The sequence below is a fragment of the Canis aureus genome, chromosome 16, assembly GCF_053574225.1.
Source record: "Canis aureus isolate CA01 chromosome 16, VMU_Caureus_v.1.0, whole genome shotgun sequence".
Classification (NCBI taxonomy): domain Eukaryota; kingdom Metazoa; phylum Chordata; class Mammalia; order Carnivora; family Canidae; genus Canis; species Canis aureus.
The window spans coordinates 7,957,255-7,972,425 of record NC_135626.1 but is presented as its reverse complement, the minus strand read 5'-3'; the positions used below and the strand labels follow the sequence as shown (position 1 = coordinate 7,972,425).

The 15,171-nt window shown below is 47.0% G+C and overlaps 1 protein-coding gene across 2 annotated transcripts in view; it reads right to left on the bottom strand.

Annotated features, from left to right (window-relative positions):
- The window catches only part of ABL1 (ABL proto-oncogene 1, non-receptor tyrosine kinase), a 142,946-nt gene that overhangs the window by 9,495 nt on the left and 118,280 nt on the right, over positions 1–15,171 (bottom strand). For both annotated transcript variants that reach the window (XM_077851078.1, XM_077851079.1), the window contains exons 4-7: positions 13,069–13,341; positions 4,484–4,568; positions 3,466–3,643; positions 1,304–1,488 (exon numbers count right to left, since the gene is read on the bottom strand). In XM_077851078.1, the coding sequence (XP_077707204.1) occupies positions 1,304–1,488; positions 3,466–3,643; positions 4,484–4,568; positions 13,069–13,341 (721 nt within the window). The remainder of the gene's footprint in view (positions 1–1,303; positions 1,489–3,465; positions 3,644–4,483; positions 4,569–13,068; positions 13,342–15,171) is intronic.

The window sequence follows — 15,171 nt, the reverse complement described above, 5'->3', positions numbered from 1 at the left end:
CACATGTATCATAATGTCACAAAAGAAAAAAACCCAAAACCTTACTTGGTCAACACTGGAGGGTATTAAAAAAACCGACTCATTTTCATGAACACTGGTAAGCAACGGCAAGGAAGCAGACAACGATGCCACCTTTCCTAAATGAACTGTACCCCCGAGTAACTAAACAGTAGATGAGGGTTTTCTTCTTACAGAAGTACTAAGCTAATGAGTGAATAAAAAGTGACAGAATTAGGGAATTACCATCTGGCAAATCCTAGTAAGTCAGTGATCTAGGCACTGGGTATCAGGAACTGCTAAAATCACACAAGAGAGGGAAAATCAAGCCCAGTGTAGCTGTTGATGAAAAAGCACACGACAGCACATGAAGCAGTCCTGCTGAAAGAGGCCAAATCTGAATATACTCCAGCTGTGGACCTCCTGCCCACTACTAGGGAGTACAGAAGATAGAGGAATGTACTAAATCACAGCACAGGCATATGGTGTGGGAGACAAGTGAGGAGTTTTTTTTTTTTTTTTTCAATAGGCAGCAAGGGAAGTGAAAAGACAGGGCAGGAGCTTGCAGACCACACGACACAGAGGGTGCATTGACCGCCCACCTTGTGTGAGCAGCACCTGGATCTCAACTCAGGTCATAAAGGTATGACTTTTACGACCCAACTGGAAATATAAACACTGACCAGATCGTGATACTCAGAAATTAGTCAATCTGGGGAGAAGGGTGGTTACAAAAACAACAACAACAACAAAAAAACATCTCTGAGAGCTCATACTGAAATATTTAAGGATAAAATAATATGCTATCTGGAATTTGCTTCAAAATAATAAGGGTTGGGGGGGGGGGTAGAGGGTACAGGAGTACCAGGAGCTGATGGCCAGGAAAGGTGGGTGAGCATGCATGGGGCTCATGATGCAACTCTGCCTTCCTCAGTATATACTTCCTACCTGTCAAAATAAGTTCTTTAACAAAAGTAAAAATACTGGCTCAGAAGAGCCTGGGTGTCTGCAGGGTTGGCCAACTGCCCCCACAGACCTAAGCAGCACACTTCAGATGAAGGCACTAAGTTAGTAGAGGAGAAAAGAAGTTAATCCGAATTATTTTGGAAGAAAACATGGGTTTTTACTTCATTTTGGAGAAAACAGGAGTAAAGATTGTAAAGTGAGAAAGAAAGAGGAAATAAGAGAGAACTAAGTAATGAAGGAAAATAAGGAACAAGAAAGAGGCTGAGAAAAGGCAAGGAGAGAGAGAACAGAAGAGGACCCACCCTAGCAGGAGAGGACTGAGAGTAGCAGCAGCCCTTACCCCAGACGTCAGACTTGATGGAGAACTTGTTGTAGGCCAGGCTTTCTGGTGCCGTCCACTTGATCGGGAACTTGGCTCCAGCGTGGGCTGTGTAGGTATCCCCTGTCATCAATCTGCTCAGGCCGAAATCAGCCACCTTCACCAAGTGGTTCTCCCCTACCAGGCAGTTTCGGGCAGCAAGATCTCTGGGAAAAGAAAGCATTCATCCATGAGTATTGTGGTCAGCTTTCCCAGCTTTACAAATCCACCAGCAGCGAGTGAAGGCATACTGCTGACAACTGGGTCCAGTCCCCTGGGAACGTGTGTGTGTGTGTGTGTGTGTGTGTGTGTGTGTGTGTGCGCGCGCGCGCGTGTGTGTGAACACCCCACCAGGAATGGTACCTATCCCTCAGCATCCACCTGAGCTCCCACCAACGTGAGAGGCAGCAGAGAGTAGGTGGGAGCAAGTTCTCACCCTGGGCCTCTGTCATCCTCATCCTGACAATGAAGTTGATAATGGCAGCATCTACCTCTTAGGGTTGTTATGAGAGGTCATGAGTTAAAAGGTAAAGTGCTTCCACTGATGCCTACATATCTATGGCCACCTAAGGGTCTGCCCAGTTACACTAGCCCTACATCAGGCAAGGGGAAAAAAGGGAGTCTCCCCTTGGTCTAACCAGACTTGATAGAGGACAAAATAAAGCCCATGGCACTTTCCCCCAAATTGCGTTTTGCACTCTCCTAGTTTGTCCTGATGCTTATCCAAAGGTATTGTACAGGGCAGCCCTGGTGGCTTAGCAGTTTAGTGCTGCCTTCAGCCCAGGGGTGATTCTGGAGACCAGGGATCGAGTCCAACATCAGGCTCCTGCATGAAGCCTGCTTCTCTCTCTGCCTGTGTCTCTGCCTCTGTGTATCTCTCATAAATAAATAAAATCTTTAAAAAACAAAAACAAAGGTATCGTACAAATTCTGTCCTGTATAATTAGCTTGCTCTCGTCTCCTGATTGTCCCAGGGAGGTGGGAGTCTTAAGCTGTGGTTCGTGAAATCACAAGGCAAAATGGAAGGGAGGATGACAAGAGGCAGCACCTTTGGGTGATGGCTGCCTAAGATAGCCTGATCATCAGCAATCAGAGAGAAATTACACGCAGAAGACTTGTGCCTAACAGGATTTTGGTAAAGCATTTTAAGTTCATGAAATGAAGAGGGACTGGATCTAGCCATGCAAAGCAAACCAAAAGTCAAGAAATCTCAATTTGCAGCCTCAGAGGGTTCACGTTCTTGAGTGACAGGAGCAGGTGAATCAGGCTCTCATGCAGCACTGGAAATCTGTTTTACAAGGAATGGCCAGCCTCTCACACATGCTCCTCGTATTCCTCACTATGAAATCTCATGTATGGGTTTCATACTTGAGTTAATTGAGTAGGAAAGCTCACAGCGCTGGCGTGGAGAACATCTTGCATAAAAGTCACTGGCAAAGCCCATCAGGCTCTGTCCTGCTTAGGCCATCACTGTGCTAAGGAGCCATTTCCACCAGCAAGGAATGCGAACACCAAGATAATTGTGGCACACTTGAAGGTCAAAGCACTCCAGCCTTCAAAACAGCAAAGATGCTTAATTTAGAACCACATATCCACAGTTCTGACGATCATGGAAACATCCCTGAACTAGAGGACAGCAAGTTAAGTGGATAATGAAATGACAATAAAGAGAAAGGAGGGAGAAAACACGCAAAAACAAAGCCTGTGCACCGGCTGTGACTGTGATCCTGTGTAGAAGCAACACCAGCCTCCCTGTGGGAGGTCATGACTGGTGAGCGCCCGCCTGGCAGGTACACCAAGCACTCTGCTTCCCAAGGAGCACTGATTATTAGGAAGGATGCCTTTGATGAACTTCATTTAGTATTCCACTTAGTCCAAAAAGGTGCTAAGGGGGAAATATTTCTTACCGCCAGGATCCACTGCTTGGTGGGTCCAGGGTCCAGGCCTGCTGAATCTGGTCCTGGACACATACCTGAAGCCAGTGAGGTCAGGAACCCAGCATTTGCTTTCGTTCTGTGCCACTGGCACTAAAGCAAGAGGCTGCGCCCTAAAACCTTGCAGGTTGCAGCTTTTTGTAAAAGATTGCCCAGGCCCCAAGCTTGCTCCATGGCTCTGTGGGGAGGGCTGCTTCGCCAGGCTCCTACCTGTGAATGAAGTTTTTCTTCTCCAGGTACTCCATGGCTGATGAGATCTGAGTAGCCATGTACAGCAGCACCACAGCGTTCACCTCCTGCCGGTTACACTCTCTCAGGTAATCCAACAGGTTCCCATAGGTCATGAACTCAGTGATTATATAGAACGGGGGCTCCCGGGTGCAGACACCTGCCAATAAGAAAGACATCGAGGGCTTCAGTGTGCTGCTCTGTTCCTGAGTGCACCAATCCCGGAGAAGACAGAATGACAGAAAAGGGCTCCTGAAATGGGTTCTGTGTCTGCCCCTAAGTCTAGGGCCCAACCTCTACCACAGTTGCAAGCAGCACTCATGGCTTGTGATTAGGCTCCTATGGGAGGGATGTGGCCATGCTCTGTTCTTCTTCTCAGGCCCTTGAACTCCAACAGAAGAGGCTGCCACTGAGTTCAGAAGCAAAGGTCCAGCACACACCAAACAGCCTACACCACTGTCAGTTCACCCCTGCACTATGATGGCTACTTAACAGAATAACTCCAGTGAAGGGACTCTGGAAAATTCCAGTCTCAGAAGCCATACGAGATTTGCTTTTGACTGCTTTTAAGTATTGACAAAGTAATAATCTACTCCCTCGCCTCTCTCCCTCTCTTAAAACAAACAGCGGGGTCCCAAGGTGGCTCTTGGTTTTGGTGCAGGTCGTGATCTCAGGTCCTGAGACCGAGCTTCTTGCTGGGCTCCACACTGGGTGTGGAATCTGCTTAAGATTCTTTCTCCCTCCCCAACTAACCCCGTCTCCTCTCAGGGGGGAAAAAAAAAAAGGACGGAATGAAGGAGAAAGAAAAAAATGAGTAATATATTCTCTCTCTCACACACACACACCATCCCACACCGGCCTCCTTTTTACCACAGGCTGAGTGTTAGCAGAGGACAGATGTCCACATTAGAAATCTTCATGCACCTCTTCTTTCACAGCGCCTGCATCACCCCAGAGGGTTTAATTAAAAGGCCCTCTCTCCAGAGCTCTGCACACTCACCGAGTAACTGTACTAGATTAGGGTGCTTGATCTCTTTCATTACTGCAGCTTCTTTCAAGAACTCTTCCACCTCCATGGTGTCCTCCTGTGAGGAAAAGAGGGGTGAAGTTGTTTCAGCAAGGAAAGTATTTAAGTAGGAAGGTACAGCTTGAATGGTTAATACAACTGGAGCTTTGGCCAACCACCACCCTGGCCCACCAGTGCCGGCCTGCACATTGCTCTGGACAGGGCCCCTACAGATGATCATTGCCCCAGCAGCACAGAGGATTATTCTCCTTTGTTGCTGAACTCGGGAATTCTCACCCGGGACCATAAATACATGTTGGCAACTTGTTTCTGGGGGCTGCTATGTAGAGGATATTTCTATTCCCATAAGGAATAGGTGGTTTCCAAGGAGTCCTAAAGCACTTAACATAAAAAAATCCACAACCACCTGAAGAATCAGAAACACAATTTAATGGAAGAGACCCTGATGACATAAAAAGATACTATCCTACAAAATAAGACCCACACCTCAAAACATGAAAGAGGACACTGAACTGCAGAGGATTCTGAAAGCCTGGTGTCATTAGGGGATCTTAATGAAGCAATCACTACCACTTACCTGGTCCTTTTCCTCAGGTCCTAAGATAATCCTCCACAGCAGCCCCCCTAACAACGGAGTCACAAGGATCATCACATAGGTCATGTTTTAGCAAGTTCACTGTATCTAAATGCCACGCAGAGACAAAGATATGAGCAATTGCCCAGAGCAAACTTGATGCTATTTCCCCACTCTGGAGTGCTGTGCGCCTAGCCCTACACATCGCTGTTGGCACTACCACACAGAAGCCTGTGGCTTGGGTCACGTACACCTCTTTTGACTTAAAGAACTGACTGTCCGCTGATTGATCACCACAATCAGAAGCAGGTGGAGGGACTGACCTGGTCAGTCTGCTGCCAGAGCCTGGCTATAAAGGCCAGCAGGAGAAGCAGGACACCTCCCTCCAAGTTTCAACATGGAATCTGAATTTGTCTGGAGAGAAAGACTGCATGGCAGATGGGGAGTGAATGTCCGGAAAACTAGACTCGCCCGAGAGGAAAGCTTTAGCAACCTTTTTTTTTTTTTTTAATACTAATTTATTTATTTGAGAAAGAGAGAGAGTGTGTATGCATGCACGTAAGCACGCACACAGGGACGGGCAGAAGGCGAGAGAAACCTTAGCAGACTCCCTTTTGAGCGTGGAACCCCACGTGGAGCTTGATCTCATGATCCCGAGATCATGACCTGAGCTGAAACCAACAGCCAGCCGGACACTACACTGACCAGCCACCCAGAGGCCCCTTTATCAACTTTATTTTCAATGTGGCACCTTATAGATTTCCAGAGGACAGGTCATCCTCCACCTAGTGTGCCTGTTGCAGTCATGTTTATAAGCGGAGCATGACCGCTGAGGACACGTGTCAGCCCATTAGCACTCAGCTTAGGGCTGTGAGGCTGAAACTCAGAAACAATTTACTGCTCTTTAACAATGGTCAGTTGTTCTGATGTCAATTAAACATCATTGGTAGTCTCCGTGTCAAGCCGTACGGGATAAGAACTCATCTTTGCCACCGCCCCATTGGCTGTTCAATTCTTCAGAGTCCTCTCTGCTCCTTAACATGCTCAGCAGGCCATGCTGCTGGTGCATGGGACACTCTGATCCACCGGGTGACATGCTAATGTCAAAGGCTGGAGAGCAAATGCCTGCCAGAGTTGGCAAGTCAATGCTGCTCACGTAAGGACTGGGGGCTTCAAGAACCTTGCCTGGACAACAATATGTTCAAAACGTGGCTCTCAAATAAAGCTTTCTAGGCAAGTGGGGTTTTCCTTTTTTAAAGTACCGCATAATAAACCACCCATAGTGAAGTCATTTCAGAAAAATCATGTGCTCTTATAGCTGCTGGCTCTTTTCTAAAAGAACCATGTCTGGATCCTGAGAGGCGTGGACTCGTAAAAGGAACAATGCGGCTTTCAAAAGGCACCCTTTCCTCTTTTTGTCTCATTCTCCCCTCATTCACACACAAGCACGTCCACGTGTGGACAGTATAAATAATTCCTTGTTTGTTTCTTTCAGGATGATCTGCATGAACTTGTCTCCCCCTGCTGGAATCCCGCCTGGTTCAATTTACAACAGAAAGTATTAGCAGCATTCAGACTTTTGTAGCTGTATTAAACTGGAAGCAGCCTGATGCTATTCTGTTCTATCCCTTTCCTTTTATCTAAAAACTTTCTATCACCTTTTTTTTTTTTTTTAATTTTACTTATTAGAGAGAGAGAGAGAGAGAGAGAGGCAGAGACACAAGCAGAGGGAGAAGCAGGCTCCATGCAGGGAGCCTGACATGGGACTTGATCCTGGATCTCTAGGATCAGGCCCTGGGCTGCAGGCGGCGCTAAGCTGCTAAGCCACCGGGGCTGCCCTCCATCACTCTTTTTGAAAAGTCTTCCATTTACAGAGTAAAATAAAATTAACTCTGATCAATTAGGGTGAAAGCAACACTGAGTGAACACTGACTTTCATCCCCGTCTATTGGGAGAGTGGTGGGTCAGCCAGGCTGTCCTCGCAGGGATGGAACAGCCTGGGCCCGATGCAAATGAAGGCCTGGCTGGTATGGGGGGCAAGTAGGTCAAGAGGATGGCCTCTGAGTTACACAGATCAAGCCCTGCCACTGCATGGCCACGCTAAGTCACTCACGTGCCAGGTAAGGGAGATTTCTCTGAACGTCCCCTTCTCATCCACAAATGGGGAGAAGGGCAGCACTTGCCTTGTGGGCAGCACTCCATCAGCAAGACCCACTTGGACTGTAAGGAAGACAGGTGATCTCTATTCCTGGGAAGCAGGCTAATACAATTCCTTGCATAAAACAGACTGGGTCTTGAGTTAACGCTGCTGTTTCTTTCTCACAGATACATATTCTCCAGACCCAGGTTCTCACCCAGAGTGCTTTCTTTCCATTTCACCCTTTCTGCTCACTGGCTTCCCCCGAGCATAGGCATCCTTCGGCATTAACAAAGCGCAGTGTTCCTGAAAATGGCTCAGCGTCCCACTGGTGCTGTGCAGCCTTGAGTGCCTTTCATGCTGCTCTCAGGGACCGTGGCCCCGGAGTAGGCTCCACAGAGAGCTGCTTCCACATCTGTCCCCCAGTTCTCAACATGAGGTGAGCAAGGCTATCACTACAGTGAGGTGCCATCCCACAGCCTGCAGCAATGGGGCTGCAGAGACCAGGCAGAGGCACTGAGCCAGGCTGAGGAAGGTGGTTCACCAACCAGATGCATAAGCAACCACCGCACACAGAAGCCCCAGAGCTCTGGCCCTCGAGCACACAGGTGTATCCTGCTCATAGTCAGGATGGAATCCACTGTAAGAGTGAGCAACACAGAAACGGTGGACTCTGAGATACACAGCCCCTCTCCCTGTGCACAGCCCCCTCAGGGAGCCAGAGGGCCAGAGCATGTGACTGTCCAGTGCCATCATGGAAAGCCCTTCCTTCTCTGCTCATTTTGGGAGTTCTCTAATAGAACTAATTTCCTGGGGAAAAACACAACAAGCAAGAACCAAACCCAAACAGACTGCCTTGGCAAGGGCAGGGTAATCAAAGCACTTTGCCAACACTGCTGGCTGAGTACAAAGTGGTGTATGCTCCTCAATCTAGGATACTCTGGGGAGCTGACCACCAGGACAGTCTCCACATGCCTAACAAGAAGAATCCCTGTGGCACTGTCTGTAATTGCAAAGTACTGGCAAGGACACAAATGCCCACTGAAAGCTGATATACATTAAACTGTATCTGTGCAAAAACAAGACCACCTTATGTACACTGATGAGGAACTTCAGGATACACGGACACGAGAAGGCACAGTGCAGTGTCTATAGCCTGCTGCCATATGGTTAACAAAGATACCCCCATGTGGACTATTTCTGCAAAGTCACAAAAATCAAGGGTGGAAGATACCATGTGTGCATGTTACCTATTTGCATACATAGGTAAAGAAAATGAGCACAATAGGTAAAGAGTAAAATAGGTAAAGAAATGAGTACAATTTTAAGTCTTAACACTTTTCAACAATGTTATTTTCCACTATTTTAATGGTTAAATCTTTCAGTTGCTTATGAGTCAGTCCTGATGCCACACTAAATCAACAGTAGTCTTTCTCAAATTCTAAGACTTACAGAACTGTTTCATAGAAAAAAGACATGTAAACAAATTTTCAGAATACAGCTTATATGAAATGTGGGGCTTTCCTGTACTTAAGAGTCGGTTCTCTCAGGTATATCCTACCTGTGACACTGATAATCACAGGTAGAGTGAAGTCTACAACCTGCTGCATTCCATCAGAACTCAAACTAGCAGTTCCCAACAGTGGGTGTCTGCTTTAGTTCCACTTTTCCACCCACTGGGGTCAGCCTCATGCACTCCTGTCTCTCTGGATCTCTCTGGTCTCAGGCCCTGATGGTACAGGACCCAGGGGCTGCCTGGTGCTGTGCTGCTTCAAGAGGCACCATCATCACAAAACAGGCAGGGTGTGTAGCACAGGAGCAGACACAGACTCAGGTGTCCAGTCGAGTCCTGGAAAGAAAGGACGCAGCTGCAGCCTGAGGGTAATTGAATGGGGGTAGGGAAGGGAACTTCTAAGATGCTGAACTGTGGTTTGTGCGTTTTTCACAGCTTATGAGGAATAGGAACACAAATGACAGTTAAAGAAAGAAGAAAGGAGCCAGGCTTTGAGGCAGGATGCCTGGGCCAGAATCCTGGCTCTGCGGTACCTCATTAGCTAACACCAGGCCAGTTACCCAGCCTCCTACCACTGTAGTTTCCTCAGGCCTGAAACAGTGGTGACAGGAGAACCATACCCTTACGATGGGTGAAAGGATGAAAAGAGAGGCTACAAATGGGAGCACTCAGACTCTGCCGGGCACATGGTAAGAGCTCAATAAACATTAGCCAAGGGGCGCCTGGGTGGCTCGGTCACTTATGGGGCTGCCTTCAGCTTGGGTCATGATCCCAGGACCAAGCCCCATGTTGGGCTCTCTCCTCAGCCAGGAGCCTGCTTCTACCTCTCTCTCTCTCTCTCTGCCTGCCCCTCCCTACCCCTGCTTGTGCTGCCAAATGGATAAATAAAATCTTTAAAAACAAAAACAGGGACACCTGGATGGCTCAGCAGTTGAGCATCTGCCTTCAGCGCAGGGTGTGATCCCAGAATCTGGGATCGAGTCCCACATCGGGCTCCCTGCGAGGAGCCCGCTTCTCTCTCTGCCTGTCTCTCTTTCTCTCTGTGTGTGTCTCTCATGAATAAATAAATAAAATCTAAAAATAAAATAATAAAATAAAATAAAATAAAATAAATAAATAAAATAAAATAATAAAATAAAATATAAAATAAAATAAAATAAATAAAATAAAATAAAATAAAATAAAAACAAAAACACCCCAAACATTAGCCATTACTGTCATTTAGAACCCACTCAAAGTTCTCAACTTCTCTAGTGGAGACAAATGCCAAAAATAGTGATATAATCTTATTGGACAAGTGGGAAACCTATTGTAGAAATGTGCTTTGTGCAGGGGAGGCAGAAAAGGGAATAATTTATTTAGCAGTTGCTTAGTACCATATTTTGGGATGACATACATCTCTAGAATATGATGCATTCCCTTTTCCCTAATTAGCTATCAGCGGGGGTGATGACTCCCAGAGATCCATGCGAGATTCTGTAACTTTTTTTTTTTACCAACTGTGCAACCATAAAGTTAATAGAGCTCTCGGGGAAAACCATCAAAAGTATAATAAAGTTTAAGAATACATCATTAGAGAAATATATTCTAAAAGGCACTCAACTTCCAGATAATTCTGATTCACTGGTGTAAGAAAGCCACCACCACCAGAGAACTCTGAGAGGGGTCTCTTCTCTGGAACACCCATCTTCAGTTCCTCAGCAAACAATCCACAGCATCAGCTGCTGGGCTGTGTTTTTCCCATATTTCAAGTTGTGCAAACTCACCCTCTTTCTAAAGTTTCCAAATAAGTCTTTCCTGGATGGACACCTCACTAATTTTGTGCTTCTATCTTCCTTGTTTCATTTTTGCAAATTATGGCACATGTGTGGGTAATGCCTGGGCCTTTACCAGTCTCTCACTCTGGTCAAAACCCAAGGCTGGGGGGATCCCTGGGTGGCTCGGCGGTTAAGCTCCTGCCTTCAGCCCAGGGTGTGGTCCTGGAGACCCGGGATTGAGTCCTGCATGGGGCTCCCTGCATGGAGCCTGCTTCTCCCTCTGCCTGTGTGTCTGCCTCTCTCTGTGTCTATCTCTCATGAATAAATAAAATCTTGAAGAAAAAAAAAAAAAAAAAAAAAGACCCAAGGCTGGGCCTGCTCTCCGACCCTGTGTGACCCTGTGCCAGATGGAAACGCTGGAGCACATGCACACATCTCTCCCTGGCTTCATCTGGTCTGCGGGAGGCAGGGCAACAGCTCTTTCATTTTTTCTAAGGCTCGCCAACGTAGTCATCTTTGGGAAGTGTAAATCCAATCATCTGGGCATCAAAACCTTCAATGTGCCCCACTGCCTCTGAGGTAACGTCCTAGCTCCATAGCCAGTTCAAACCCTGTGACTTTGCGCGGGCTCTCTGCTGTCCACCTCTGTCTAGGCCTCTGCTCCCCTGGCCGATTCCTGTTCCTGGCCTATGGCGCCAACTATGGTTCCCTTCCTGTGTTCCCCCTGCCAAGTGGAGCTCAGCAGTGGTGCCTGCTCCCCCATTCCCAAGCTCCCATCTCTAATCTGGTACCTATCGAACCAGACTGTGGTTACCGTCATATTGCCTATTTCTCCTCCTAACTACACTGCTCTACTACCTAGACTGGCCTGAGGTGAACAACTCTATTTTCACAATCCCAGGATTAAGCCCAGGGCCTAGTGAACAGAAGAATACAGTGAACTCAATAAATGCTTATTGTCTTTTCAAAAAATCGTGTCTGGAAAGTATCCAGAAGTCCTCAAGGTGACCTCAAATCATGTCAGCCCCAAACATACAAGTATCAGTCCTGCCCTAAGGACTGGTCTAAGGGGGCACAATCGATAGGAGTGCCAGGAAGCCACCCTTGGTTTCTAGAACGAAATGTGATCCTTTCTCTGAAGCTGTCACTTTATATCAGCCAGAAACCATAATTCCCACTTTACTGTGCCTCTGAGTAAAGGCAGCAGGGAAATAAGAGAGTCCCTAATAGGCAAGTGATCTGACTTCAGCAGTCTCCAAGTGTGTGTCCCACAGACTTCAGAGAAGTCTGTGCATGCACCTGGGTCCCTTCTAGCTGTGGATGTTTCCATTCTTCTAGTCCAGTGACTACAGGGTCCCTCTTAATCTCTGTGCACAAGTAGTACAATTGGTTCGTTTAAAGCAAGTGAAAATAGGGCAGCCCTGGTGGCGCAGTGGTTTAGTGCCACCTGCAGCCTGGGGTGTGATCCTGGAGACCCGGAATCGAGTCCCGCATCGGGCTTCCTGCATGGGGCCTGCTTCTCCCTTTGCCTGTGTCTCTGCCTCTCTCTCGTTCTCTCTGAATGAATAAATAAATCTTTAAAAAAATAAAAAATAAAGCAAGTGAAAATAGTGCAGGTCAACACTAGGGGATGCTCTGACCACAGGTAAAAGCTCAAATCACATTCAGAAGGCAGAGGGTTGCAAGTGAAACCCTTGGTTGGCCACCTAAAGATTTCAAAGGACTTCAAACACACCTAAAAACTACAAGCCCCACACCTGGGTGGAGAGGGCGAAGGTCCTAGTTAATAAGAACAACTTGGATGGGGCAGCCTGGTTTGGCTCAGCAGTTTAGCCCTGCCTTCAGCCCAGGGATCAAGGGATCAAGCCCCACATCGGGCTCCCTGCATGGAGCCTGCTTCTCCCTCTGCCTGTGTCTCTGCCTCTCTCTCTCTCTTTCTTTCTGTGTGTCTCTCATGAATAAATAAATAAAATCTTAAAAAAAAAAAAAAAGAATGACTGGACACTGCCTGAGTTAGTAAGAAGGCATCCCTCATGATTTTCCACACCTCCATTTCCAGAAATCTACACTCCCACTACACAAAACTGGAACTTGCTAGGAACACCCAATGCACTTGCCTTTCAAATCTGCCAACAAAAATCCACAGAAGAGTCAAATGCATTTTGGTTAAATCTCCCTTCTTTCAAATCTTAGTTTCTTCCTCCTCTTTCTCTTAATTGTCAATAGGAAATGATCTAAATGCCAAACAGAACAAAAACTCACAGCTTTAAAAGAATCTTGCCATATGATGAAAACACTTCTCCAAATGACTCATCTTTTTTACACCAAAAAACCACAGCACTTCTCAGTTCTCACTGTATCACACTGAGTCTGGGAGAGGGACTGCCCCCATTCGAAGAAAAGGACCACAGGGGCCCAAAGAGGCACTTCCCGGGCACCAGTTACCCCTAGGACCTGAGCACAGAAGCAGGCCACCCGGAGAGCAGCACCACCACACTCCAGCACCCGCCGCGACAAACCATGAGAAACCGTATTTAGCCATGGTACCGCGAGCGGCAGCAGCAGTCCCAAGCTTACCTTCAAGGTCTTCACAGCTACTGTCAGGCTGTATTTCTTCCATACACCCTCGTACACCTCCCCGTACTGGCCTCCACCCAGCTTGTGCTTCATGGTGATGTCCGTGCGCTCCATCTCCCACTTGTCGTAGTTGGGGGACACGCCGTAGACAGTGGGCTTGTTGCGCTTGGGAGCTGGGTAATGGAGAGTGGTGATGAGCCCGTCTGCCACAGTCGAGTGATGATGAACCAACTCCGCCAAGGTGTTGAAGCGGCTCTCTGAGGAGACGTAGAGCTGAGGGAAACAGGGACAACTTTCAGCTCCCAGAGTGCACACAAACCCAAACAACTCCAATGAACCAGCTCTGCTAAGCCTAAGTCATGGCACAGCAAAACCTCAGATAAATAGCTTTCCACACAGGATGGAGCGTGCAGAAAACCACCTATACTGTGTTTCTCTACACCGGCTGTAATGCACTTGTGAAAGCAGAAAGAACCAACAAAATGCCTCAGTGCCTTTGCATCTGCTGTTCCCTCAGCCTGAAATCTTCCAGCCACCTAAGCATTACATGCCTGGTTCTCCTCTGATCCCAAGCCCGGCATAAATATCATTATTGCTGCAGTCACCTGACTGGTCATCGCCCAGCACTCGTTATCATATCACATCTATTACTTCTCTGCATTGTATTCACCTGCTTATTAGCTTACTTACTTCCTGCCAATGACCTCCTAGAATGTCAGCTTCATGAGAGTAGAGCCCTAAGCTGTTTTTATCCTGTGTCCCCAATGTGGAGAACAAGAAATGAGCACATAATAAATAAATTTGTTGATTAAATTAATGAAGACTAGAATTCACTATGTATTTGCTGACTGGAAAAGAAATTAAATTTTTAATAATTATGCTTATTACTTAAAATCTCTAATTTATAACTGTAGAACTATCCAGAACTATGCAGTAATCAGAAACGGAAACCACTAAATAAAACATAAATCTCGGGATCCCTGGGTGGCGCAGCGGTTTGGCGCCTGCCTTTGGCCCAGGGCGCGATCCTGGAGACCCGGGATCGAATCCCACGTCGGGCTCCCGGTGCATGGAGCCTGCTTCTCCCTCTGCCTGTGTCTCTGCCTCTCTCTCTCTCTCTGTGACTATCATGAATAAATAAATAAATAAAAATCTTTAAAAAAAAAATAATAAAACATAAATCTCCTTCTCATTCTTATTCTTACACCCTCAACTGGGGCTAAGTAGCATCAGAGGTCCAGACATGCCGACCCCAGCTGGACACCCCTGTGGGATGCCCCAGTCAGCACCCTCCAGAAATGGAGTGGGGCAGGAGAGTGGTACTGGAGGCCTGCACAAAGGCCACGTAGCCACCTCTGCTGCGGGGAAGCAAGCAGAGGGGCTTGCAGACACAAGCACATGTGAGCCTCTGAGATCTACGGTGGGCACGAACCTACACGTGGAGTCTGTCCATGGGTCATTCTGGTCGGATGCACTGGGAAAGGAAAAAGGAAAGGAGCAGGCTGACAGAAGCAGGTGTGGATGGGGACGGCTAGTTTTCTTCTTCTTTGGTTCATTTCAGTACGGTGGTGGGGGAATGCTTCCTTTGCAAAAAAACAATTCCATGTTAAAATCTACACAGGACATCTGGGCTCCAGGCAGACAGCAGGTAACTGAACCTACCAGCTCATGATGGGCAGTCAGTGATTGCAGAAGGTGGGAAGGACATTAAAAATCACGACTTGTCCTGACTATAGACACAGAGGAAGAATACGTGTTTGGAACAGCGGTAACCCATGGGGAAAGAGGGAGAAAAAGGAATAGGCTGAGTCAGCTGTAGCTGTAGTATCTCTATTACTTAAAAACAGAAAAAGGAAGAAAAACCTGAAACTCATGGCAGGGTTGGTTATGGAAGGCTCCATCACTTCTGGTATGTTTGTAATATTAGATAATTGAAATAGAAGAAAAAATATTAACAAATACATGAGTTTATCCCATTTATAACCCTCAAGAAGATAAAGAGAATGCTCTATTTTTTAATTTTTTGCTCGGGGAGATAACAAACAGATGTTTAAAACTCAGGCAAGGGGAAAAAAAAAAACTCAGGCAGGGAAGCCTGGGTGG